The sequence below is a fragment of the Calypte anna genome, chromosome 10 (assembly GCF_003957555.1).
Source record: "Calypte anna isolate BGI_N300 chromosome 10, bCalAnn1_v1.p, whole genome shotgun sequence".
Taxonomy (NCBI): domain Eukaryota; kingdom Metazoa; phylum Chordata; class Aves; order Apodiformes; family Trochilidae; genus Calypte; species Calypte anna.
This window is the reverse complement of record NC_044256.1, coordinates 11642296-11654538: the sequence shown is the minus strand read 5'-3', so window position 1 is coordinate 11654538 and position 12243 is coordinate 11642296. Positions and strand designations below refer to the sequence as shown.

The 12243-nt window shown below is 42.1% G+C and overlaps 1 protein-coding gene across 1 annotated transcript in view; it reads right to left on the bottom strand.

Moving 5' to 3' along the window:
- PDE8A (phosphodiesterase 8A) overlaps positions 1 to 12030 on the bottom strand; it is a 151022-nt gene extending 138992 nt beyond the window's left edge. Inside the window, exon 1 of the mRNA XM_030457442.1 lies at positions 11625 to 12030. Coding sequence (XP_030313302.1) covers positions 11625 to 11690 — 66 coding nt within the window. The 5' untranslated portion in view covers positions 11691 to 12030. The remainder of the gene's footprint in view (positions 1 to 11624) is intronic.
- Between the last annotated feature and the right edge of the window lie 213 nt (positions 12031 to 12243).

The following is a 12243-nucleotide window of genomic DNA, read 5'->3' as shown; positions in this document are numbered from 1 at the left end:
TTTGTGAGCTCATGTCAATGTTGGAAAATTGCTTCAGCTGAAAACATGAGGTAACAGTTTTGAAAAGGAACCCCTGAGTTCTAGCTTGTTTTTATGATTTTCAATACGAAAAGGCAAATAGAAAACTAAAATCCTTGATAGAAGGGAAAAAAAAAAAAAAAAAGAAAAAAAAACCCAGAAGGGCTGGATTGCATTTTCTGGCAGAGCCATAATTTTCTTTTCATTTCACAAAGAATGGATGAGTTTCATACTGTACTGGAAGCGAGAGTAGTTTCTTTTACATGGAATTTACACTAGCACACAACATGCAGCTAGAGAAGCTGGTTCCTCAGTCCTGCCCACAGTTCATTATTACAAATGTAACAGAAGTAATTTTATTGCACCAGTCAGTGTCCAAATCACACCAATTACCATTCAAAATCTCTGCCAAAATGGCATCCCAGACAGCTCATCCACCCCAAATTCAGGTGTCACACGATACAGGGTAAATGGAAGACAATGTGTGTTGTGGGCACACATTACTTTTCCAAATCAACATTTTTGTAGGCTTTGTGTAAACTTTTGCAGAATCACAGGATTACTGAGACTGGAAAAGACTTCTCAGATTATCAAGTGCAGGATATGACCTAACACTACCACACTGGCTAGACCATGGCACTAAGTGCCACATCAGCCTTTCCTTAAACACCTCCAGGGATGGTCACTCCGCCACTTCCCTGGGCAGTCCCTTCCAATGCCTGATCAGCTTCTCCATGAGGAAGTGCTTCCTGATATCCAACCTTAACTTCTCCTGGTGCTGCTTCAGGCCAGGCCCTCTTGTCCTGTCACTGGTGGTTTTGGGAGAAGAACCTGACCCTTTCCTGACTACAACCTCCCTTCAGGTAGTTGTAGGGATAAGGTTCCCTCTGAATCCCCTCTAGCCCCAGCTCCCTTTGCCTCTCTATACAACTTTTCCCCTAGTCCCTTCACCACCTTTGTTGGGCACACATAAGTCTGAGACACCCTGGTCATTCATGTTTCTGGGTCATCAGCTGCTCTTTATGTGATAACAGTCCCTCTTTCTTTTTTCTTTTTTTTTTTTTTAACTTTATCTTTTTTTCTAATTCTGTCCAAAACTTTTAGTGGCTAAAAGACAGGTATTACTTTGCCCCTTTAGTGAATCATTGACAGACATGGATTAACATTTTGAGATTTATGGACATAGGTAGGAAGCCAACTAGACAGTGAACTACTACTTTTTATAACAACCACTGATGTTTTACTTCCACAACTGCCCATATCATTTTAAGTCATAAGAAAGAAGTGTGCTGCAATAAGCAAATATAAAGCCATATAGAAGCAGAAAAGAGGAGCCATGTGTAATTTGCCTGTCAGAAAAGATATAGATGTCCCAAGAAAAGCCTCAGAAAATAGAAAATTTTAGAAAATAGTATTAAGTTAACCCACAAAATACCTTTTCTGGGGGACTAGATCTGTTTGGAAATTCAAGCCAAATTTGGGAATGAATTGTGAACGTGGACAAAAATTCAAAATAGAAATGTATAGCATATTCAAATATGCTTTGAGCAGAGGGGTTGGACTAGATGATCTCCAGAGAACTTCCAACCACAACTATTCTATGATTCTGTGAAATGTTTTGCTTTGGTATTTTCTAAATGAAATGGTTTGAGTTTCATTTTTTTTTTCTTTTCCAAAATGAAAGGGGACAAAAATAAACAGCTTATAAAGCAACACCAGGCATTCTGTTTGGGACTGAACAAAAATATTTTGAAAAATTTAAGAATTTTCCTCCTAAGGCCCTCGTTTTTCTCCAAAGGAACCCCTGCTTTTAGTTTCATTTGACCTATGCTTAGTTTTCATATTTGGGTGGAGAGGTCAGAGGGCAAACCAAAAAACTCTGCTCACCATTCATTCATCTCTGCTCCCGACCCGTATTTTCTCATTAACAGGTGAAAACAGCAAAGATGATAAACCTCTTCAGATGTACCCCTGTTTCTTCAGGATTGAAAGTGCACAGCAGGCATCTCTGCAGCCAACAACAGCCACTGGCACAAACCTTGTGCATTTCCATGGTGCCCCTGAGGCCTGCTCTTTCATCTAAATGCTCCTCCTCTCCAAAGCCACCTTGTCACCCTCTCTCAGGGGTTGGGGAAGCAGGTACAATTCAGTACATTTTGCAATTAAAAAAAAAATAAATTCTGCTCTTTTCCTGAGTTTATTTACGTATCCAGTGTGGTTACTGGTGGAGGAGAAACTGTTTGCTTCAAAAGCAAAGAACCATTACACAACTACTAGCATGCCATCAGGATCAAGCTAGTGTTTGCAGGGCTGTATGGGCAAAGCAGAGCACTATTTTCCTATGAACACTAAACCCACTTGCTGTTCACCCTTGTGCTTGGGCAGGCACAGGAGTACATGACACTGGGAGATCACCTACACCACAGACTGACTCGAGTCCATTTTGTGTTGATGACAGCTTTGTCAGACTGCATGTGCACAGCCAGTACTGCAAAAGGTGCTACAGAGGTTGGTGGGACTGACAGAGGGTTGTAGGGGCATCCCAGGAACACACCTGGGGGACAGGGAAGCAGGGTCTGATCCTCTCCATGCCATGTGCCCACCTAAGGAAAAGCAAGTGTGTAGAGGGGCAAATGGATCCCAGAGTCACCTTCTGTACTCAAAACAGGCTGTTCTTGGCATTGCAACACTTTACTGTGCCACTAGAGAGAAATTGTTTTGCTTTGCATTCTGCAAAAGATCCTTATTATAGTCTTGTAAGAATTAGCCCATTCAGCTCTGAGGCTATCATCACAAGTTTTCTTCAGGCCCATCTAGGCTACAAAGAAAATAAAGTGAAGGCCTGGCTGTATGTTTTGAGAAGAGGTATCTGGAGAACTTCTTTCATCTGACTATGTGGTCAGCTCAAATTCTCTGTCTGTCTAATTTATTTTAAGGAATCAATGGCTTGTCTGTAATCAGTACCTGCTACAAGCTATGGGAGTTGGTTTGCAGCTTGATTCTCAGGACAAGGCTTGTACATGCATCTGGGGGAAATGTCAAAACCCCATCACACTTAGATACCTGCTGTGCATTTGCACAATACCACTGTTTTACCTCTTTTATCAAAAAATCTCAGACCTCCACTGTAAACACAAAGGAGCTTCACCATAACTAGCAGGGAGGTCAGGATTGGTAAAAATAAGGTAGGAGTAAGAAAAATACCAGCTTTAAGTAGGGGAGGCAGTGGAGCTCAGCTCATCATATTAAGACTTGTTTTCTCACACAGCAACACTTCAGTACAAAGAAAACCAAATCTCCATTATAATTTCACATTTTTGGACTAAGCTCCTGTGTATTAATTCCTATTGATTGACACGTGGAACAGCACACTTTGATCATCTTGTTAATCAGGTATTCTTGCAGCAATATGTGACGCAGTTTAAATAAGCCAGGTTAAGTCCTTGTGTACACAAGGAAGCTATTAATAAGAAAAGGCAATGATGAAACTACTTTTTGCAAGAAGTAACCAGAGACTAAGTGCCTTATATGCTTTGGAAAACTTCACGTCATTTACATCATTTTCCATGACTTTCTGCTTTGCATGACACGGTGGTGTCCCCGAAGCCATGACCGGTTTGGCTCGAAAATCAGGATTTTGCAAACCGGACACGTGAGGCTCAAAGTTTGCAGGGAACATGGTACCTCAGTTTCAAAGGGGCATCTGCTTTATATAGCGTGTCCTTTGGTCATTCAAAATACTGACCATTCTTGATAGTATTGCTTAGATGCACATCAGTTCTTGGCAGACAGGACTGCTGAGTTAGTGTGGTCTTGTAGCAGGCTTCAGAGAAAAAGGTCCTTCCTCCCCTGGGCACCAAAGGAGAAGACCCCAGCACTGCCATGAGGAAGAAGCACTGGTACCAAAGAGGCTGCCCAACCCCAGACAGGCACCTCACTGCATGGCTGACCCTGTGGCCTCCACCTCCCAACAGAAATGCATTTGCAAAAGCATCTGATTTGCAGAAATATTGATCATTTCCAGCTCCTACTGGTATCAGCAGGGACTACAAGCACTGTGATGCTGAAAATCAGAGCAGTATCACCAGCCCATGCCTCTCTCCTCCCCATTTACAAGTGTGGCTCAGCCTCTTAGGGACCATAAGAGAGTCTTTATGAAGCCCTTGGATGGGTTTTACTGCAAAACAAAGCTAAGAATGAACATGCACAATTACACCAGGACAATAGCCTAAACTTAACAATCACTTCCTGTAATTGTCTGAGGCAGTCAGTAGAACCAGGAATTATCTCGTGATAAATTTTTGTTGGTCATTTACCATCATTAATCTATACTGTCAGAATGAATTAGGTGCAGGGGAGCATGTTAATTACAATGCAGATGACACTCTAGCTTTAATTATCATGACATCAAAGTAAACAGTGTCAGTTAATTGACCTCAATCATCATAAATGTTGGTTGGAGGAAAGCACTGTTCAGTTGACAGTAGTAACATCCAGCTAGCAGGGTCTGCAGTTACAAGGCTGGCATTATATCATTACTTTTCCAAATTGCTCTCTATTTCTGTCCACATTAGTCCCATCTATGGGACACTTTTTCCACTGCCTGTGACATGCCTTAAATTAGGGGTGACCAATCTTGTGAATATGTAGCAACCTAGCTTTATTTATAGAACACTTCAGATTAAACAGCAAAAGCTCCCACTGTCCTTTTATGCCTTTTCGTTTTGCATTTAACAGCTACTTATTCATTTTACTTACCAACTAGGACTATGTTTTTATGGTTTGTGGTTCCCATTTCAATATTATTTTATGCCATTTTCTGGAGGGCTAGGATTATGGAATAGACCTAAATACCTGGTCAGTTTGTAAGGCACTGGGAGAGCAGCAAGCAATGTCAGAAAGGCCCCCAATCCCATCTGACAACTGTAGCTGTTTTGTTACTGTAGGACCTAAGATAAAAAACTCTCAAACCCCAACAGATGGCTCAAACGCCAACAGAATCCCTGCAGGCAGGTTGACTGCTTGCTCTGGCTGGTACCATCATTAGACTCCTGCAGAGAAGAACAGATAAAACTGTCCTCTGTATCTCCTGCAGACAGGGCAAGAGTAGGTGGGCTCACATAGCATAGTGGGAAGAAACACTTGAATATTAAAGCTATCAAAGCTTTGGAGCAGGCTGTCCCATGAGGATACAGGTTCTGCAGTAGCAGAGACTTTATGAATGCCAGGGTATCCACTGCAGAACCCAGGGCTCACAGAGCCTCTGCAGTGCCAGGCATCACACTCCAGTGTGTTTTCTGCTATTTGATACACCTTGTGAAAAAACACCTTCAACTTTCCCCAAAACTGGCGTGCAAAATGCAAAATCTCAAGGAGATACAAGTAGCCTATGGAATGTCCTGCTTTGCTTTCTCATGACAAGCAAACCAAGGCAATAAGGAGTTACAGAAATAAACCAATAAAGTTAAATTAAGGTGGGAAATTTAATCACTCAGGAGATGGGAAATTCAAGGCTATGGTACCCATGGCAACTTCTATTTGTCCACAGTGTATGGAACATTAACCCCAACTCCACATGTGGAAACAGAAAAAAATTATGGGGCGTGTCACATATGAATGCATATTTCATGCAGCGGGTACTCTGTGAGGGCTACTGTGGAGGCAATAATTAAATTTCCTGACTGCAAAGCAGGTAGGTTCATGCACAAGCAGCTCTTCTGAGACACAAGCTAACATCAGCAGGCAGAGCTCCCAGCTCTCCCCTGCAGTTTAAGCAAGGAAGATTCAAGGTCTTGGTTTGGCCATAGTATCATATCCTGCCTTATAAGCTTCTGGCTGCTGTTCAGATTTTGTTTTGAAAATTGCCATCTGTTGATTTAGGGAATGTTGTGATGTGTCCTTCAGTTGTTTGGGTCAACAAGATTTCTGCATGTCTTGTATGTTTTCCTTTTAAGCAATTGAAACAACATTCATTGTTCAACAAGGCAAAAATCTAGTTCCTGCTGGGTGATCAGTTTGTTTGAATGTGAGAACCACATTATTGCTGAGTTAGACAGCAAAAAAGTTACCAAAACCTGAGAGAGTTTTGCGCTTGTCTTGAGCTGAATTTTAACTGATTTCTGGGTGCTGAGGAGTCAGATTACTTATAGAAAGAGCCAAACCCAAAGCCAGCCACATAGAGGGTAAGCCTGTGGATGGAACTGCTGTTCATAAAGTTTCAATTTTTACATGATCTTGGACAATTGCTGACTGGTATATCTATTTTTGCTGAAATTCATACAAGAATTTATCAATAGAGACACCACCCGCAAGAAATTTAGCACCTGAGAAGACTAATCACAATTTAAAGAAGAATTGGTTTAATAAAAATTGAATCTATCTTTTGTCACCACCATAGGACATGGAAAGCAGGCAGTCTGCTTTGTTAGGAATTCCTCCCTCAGCCTGACTGTGGAGGTGCCAAATGCTATCTCCTCCCATGGTAAGAGGCAGAGACCCCTCGTGCCCATAGGGAAAAGAGGTTTCTCTTTGCTGGTGCTTCTCTGCTTCCCAGCACAGCCTCACTACACACCTTCCCTGGGTGAAAAAACTTGCTTTGAGGCAGATATGGGCAGATATCTGCCAGATATGGGCAGATATGAGTAGGGATCTCAGGCCCTGGTGCCTTTCAAAAAACCCATGTGAGAGGCAGTATTCTGAGTACCAGTTCTTGCAGGCAGCCAGTGCACAGCATCCCTCACATGGAATTTTTCAGCAGGAGCAGGGCCAGATTCTAACCCAGCCCATCACTCTTAATAAAGAGATTTAACACATCCATCACACCAGTGTAGCTCAGGCCCGACCTCTGTCATCACTTCATAGGCTGACAGGGTGAGGCCAAAATTCAGCCATGCTCAGGGAAGGGCCGATGAACTCCACAGAGCAGCAGCAGGCTGCTGGCCAGGCTCAGACACTGGGTGCCATGGGGTGGTGGGTGCCTTCACAGGTCCCCCCATCCCTGCTCAGTGCCTCACTGCATGGTAGGTTTGGGCAGCTCTGCAACTACAGCTGGAGGGATGTTTGCTCAGATGGAGCTCTCTGCAGATGCAAGGAGGGCAGCAGTATGAAACACAATAAAACACTCTCCCTGAGCAGCAGCATCCTCATGCAGTACGTGCCAGAGGGCTTCCATCCAGTAGTTTTGGACATATTTTAGCAAGTCAAGGCCATATTTATCTAGCAATGATTCAAAGCGAGCAGATCTCCCACTGCAGAGAAGATTGGTGTTTCTTTCTCCTGCACTTCAAAATAAGAGTGCTCACATCCACTCCCTCTGCCAGAAAACCATCTCACAGCCATCCCAGACCACAGGCAATGAGCAAAGGCAAGCTGAAGGCACGGCTGAGAGGCAGCCCAAGGACACACCATACCGCCTGCTTCACATCTGTAACCTGGAGATGCAGTGAGCAAAAAGCAGTGCTGCCTCCCCAAGGCTGAATTTAGAGGTCAGTCTTGCCCACTGGGCTTGCACTGTGCTCTGTGGACCACCTAACATTCAGACATGCACTAGTTCACATTCTGCCCGCCCTGCTTCTTCTTAGTGAAGTCTCTGAAAATCTCAAAGTCAGCTCTAAAACAGTGGCAGTCACCAGCAAGAGTGCTTGAAACACCCACCACAGGAGCAGAAAAGCCAGAAAGAAATACTTCTACATGAAAGAAAAAAGTATAAGGAAGGCTCCTTCCAAATATCCCTTGAGGACAGTACAAGAGGGGTGCCAGGGTCAGATCAGCTGATTAAGAGCCATGTCATAATGCCAGCATCCTTCACATGACATCCTTCTCCAGGGAAGGGGAGGGCTCCAAACAGCAGTGTTGCCCTTTGCTCCTAGAGACACAAGCACTCTCCTCCAGCCCAGTTTGCCATCACTACTGCAAACCCCAGACAAGGCTCACAAAGGCTGGGCTGAAATTACCAACCTCATTTCTAGAGAGCTTTTAGTAATCTTGGATTCTTGTCACTGTAAGAGTCTTTAAGTATGGGCTAGTTCTTACGAGGGAGAAATAAGGATTTGCTACTGCAAAGCAATGAAGAGCTGAACAAGCCAAATCTTGAAAAATTGCTTTTGCATATGTTTTCACATAAGTCATGGCAGGTTCAGGAATGAATGTGGCCAGATAGCACCTCAATATCTATATATTAACCTGAGTTAGGGTACTTTTGAACACTGCTGAAAAATCCCATCCTTCAAGTGATTTCCATTTCTGAATCTCTGACCTGCTGTTTACGGAAAGAAGCACAGTGATGAGGTAAATGTGTTTACAAATGCATTACTGTTACCTTTCTACTCTAACAGCTTACAGTAATGACTTTACCACCCATATTTATTGCTAATCAAGATCAGCACTGGGGGAGGAGGAGGAATAATTTCTTCCACAAAGTTTGTGCTAAGTCAAGACATTGGTTTTTTTTCTCATCACATGACAGACATAACCCAGGCAGACTTGCTTGTAGCCTATTTGAGGCTGGAAGTATCCCTTTTCTAGGAGTTTGATCTTATTTCTTACAAGTGGTCAGATTTTACATCTTCTGCAGAGCAGCAAGAGCAGCCTGAGGTGAAACAAAGCAGCAAAGTCGAAGCATTCAGACAAGCTCTGCTGAACTCATGTTTGAAGACTTTCCTCAAAAGCAGCACAAACTACTTTGCCAGCTAAGCCTTCCAGCCTGCAGCTACGGAGCAAAGCGGAGCTGTGGACCTATGTCAAAGGTACTTTGTTAACACATTTCCCCCGGAGTGCTAATTAACATTTACATCAAGTACTATGAGAGTGAAAAATCTTCAACACAAACACACTGCAGGGAAATAAAAGGAGCAAATTCTTTCTCGCCCCAGATGCAGTGCACTGTTTGCCCTTCAGGAGCTGGTGAAAATCCAATTTGTTTTGTAATCTGTTCTCTAAAATCAGATATTTCTGCAAGTTAATAGCTAACCAGCTTAGTTTCATTTAAAAACCTACAAAGTGCATTTAAAATCCCTGCTGACACTGGTGTGAGCCAGCCCAGGTCCGCATCTCCACACTAAGTCCCAGGACAGGCACTCCCCCGCCTCATTACAGAAAATGGCAATATTTTATATTTCATAAAAAAACAGATAAAAGAACATCAGCACACTTTCCATCACATCTTGAAACAAGATTGCACCCTCTTAAACTAAACACTCAGGGGGGGAACACAAACACAAATATTTGCAGCTGGGTCTTAAACTGATACATTGGGGGATGCTAAAAAGAGACTCTGAAGAGTAACATTTGTACCCACCAGAAGTTGCCCAAAGTTATTTGCAAACACAAAGCTGCGCTTGAAAAAATGTGAAGGCAGTCACTGAACATCTGGTTAATGAACTATTCTCAATGTTATTTCTCAATACTCAGTGACAAAAATGTGCTATCACAATGAAGTAAATTTTTTCAAGATTGAAATAAATATAACTAAAGTATGGTTGAAAACATCCTCTAGGTTTTTCCTGGGGAGAGATTTGTGTGTGTGTGTGTGTGTGTGTGTGTGTTTTTAAAAGAAAAAAACTGGAAAATTCCAGGTTTACAGAAGGACAATAATGTTCTCTGAGACATGAAACAGTAGTATGGGAAACTTCACCTACCCTTTGAACTTTCAAGCCATGAGAGAGTGCATATTATTCAATATAAACTCTCCTTCCACAATCATACATCCTGCCCAGGCTTCCAAGAACTCAAAACTCAGTGTCTACAAAAGTGGAAAGACTCTTGAAACAAGGCACACTTGCAGACATAGAAAAATTTGATGAGCAAGGGGTACAGCTGCATGATGCTTCCAGAAATCACTTTCTAACTCTCCTCCTCCACAGAAATCAGGATCTGAGACGAATGATACATACTATGAAAACAGAGACATTTTAATTGCAAACTGGTCTAGAATTCTGTGAACATATTTTACTATTGTTGCCCACTTGCCAAATACTTGAGGTGAATAAATTTCAGCCTCAATGTTTATAAACTGCTTCCATTGTTTTGCCCCTGACCCCCATGTCGTCCCGTCCCCCCCCCCTTTTTTTTTTAGGTGGGGGGGTTGATTCTGTCTTTTAACTGAATATCCAACTTCGTCAACAAGAAAATGAAAATAGCAAACAGCAAATGAAAGAGTGGTGCATATTTTTGTTGGAGACACTCAAGTGAAGGACTCCATGCACTAACAAGACAATTGTCTAGGCAGTACCACAGGAGATGCTCCAAGCAATCAATGCTGAGCAGCTGTTCCAACAGGACAAGGTGATTGTTTTTCTTTCGCTTGACCAGCTCTTGAAACCAAGTACATTTTCATTATACACACATATTTCTGTATTCACTAGGAATACTTTTTAATAAGTATCAGACACTCAGATAGTTTGTAGATTGCCATTTTCCTATTACTGTCCTCATTTTCAGTATCTCCTATCAAAAAACAGCAATTTGGAGCTAAAATCTAAATTGGCACATTACTGTCATGATCTCCCAGACAGTCTTTCTCCAGTGCACGAATGTCTGGACTGAAATCCTGACCTCAACACAGACAAAAGCAAAACTTCCACCAATCCCCTCCAAATTTGTAAAGACAAAAAACTCCCAGTATTTTGGGGAAAAGCAAAATGGAGCCCAGCTCTCAAAATACATGAGTTTGATCTCATGTAGCAGGATGAGATTAATATAAACATTCTAACCTGTCCAAATTGGAAATCTTTCAAATTTCAAGCACAGGAAACAACAATGTTGGGGTTTTTTTCAGACAGGATGTCAGAGTTACCCCTGTGGTTATACGTGAGCTGAGGACAATGTTGTTACATGAGATCAAATTACAAACACAAGCAAACAGAAAACAATCTCCTAATGTCAATGTTCAAGATTTGACAAGAAGCACAGCTGACCCATCAGGAAGGTTAAATGCTCTCAAGTGAGCTCGGGGAGAATATGAAGAGTTTGCTGCTGGACATCGAGTTCCGCACAGTTAAACTGTCAATTTGTTTGCCCAGGTTAATGCTTATCTTACCCCATGACTGCTGCAGTTTTACTAAACACATCTGACCTGCAAATCTTAAAGCAGTGGCTTTGCTAAAATTGTAAGAAGCTTCTGGATTTTCCAAGCACCTAAGAGAACTATTTTGGTAGTTTCCACAGCACAGAGACCTGTAGTTACTTGGATATTTGAAACTTCCAGTGAGGTGGATGACAGTCACTTAACCACACACATTACCATTTCATTTCTATTTCAAATGTTTAGCACAACCTTCCTCTAAGGAATTTCTGAAGTTGTTTACAAAGGCTGATGCAGAGGCTGTGTGCAGTCTGGCCCAAGGGCAATGGTTTACTGAAGTCATTTGTAAACAGCAGAAAGTGATGTTTTCTGTAACTGGGGGGAAAAAAAAACCAAAACAAAAACACACACACTCACAAAAAAAAAAAAAAACCAAAACCAAAACCCACACCAAAAAACCCCCACCAAAACAAAAATACACCACAAAAAAACCCAAAACCAAAATAAACCCTCCCCCCAACAAAACAAAAATGAACAAAAAAAACCCCAACACAAACAAACAAACAAAAACCCAAAAAGTCCTCACCTTGCACCAAGGACCATTTGAGACAGAGCTCATTTCCAAAGTATCTGCTCCTTCATTTTCTTCCATGTCTGATTCGTTGAAAAACTTTGTTTTCCAATGAAAAACATTAAATCACCCTCTGGACAAAACCAAACCAAACCATGCAGGCTCTAATATCCCAGTTTGAAAAATCCCTTTAGTAACCCACACACCAGTTTTATGGCTATTGGTCTAATCCGAGGTTGCAGATCCTAGCTTCTCACTGGATTTTCACAGAACCTGGCTTTTCTTTTAAAACTTGATAGCTCCTCTTGTGTAGGAAGTTGCCTCACTCAGACCCTCCTTGTGGAACCAGGTTTTCACATAACAAATAGTAAAGGTTTCAGCTTCCCAGGCACTACAGAAGAACTGACACTGAACCTCTGATCATCTCAGGAGAAGCCCGACAATGGAGTGCAATACCTGGCCACACCTCTCTGCTGCCAGAGCTGGCCTAGACCATAAAATTCAGAAGCAAGGTCACCCAGCAACCAATCATTCCACGTCACTAATAGCAATAAAGCCAACTTACATTCAACTTATTGCCTGGGGAGATAAATATTTTTATTAAATGAAAGAAATCCAGAGAAGATTGTGGGGA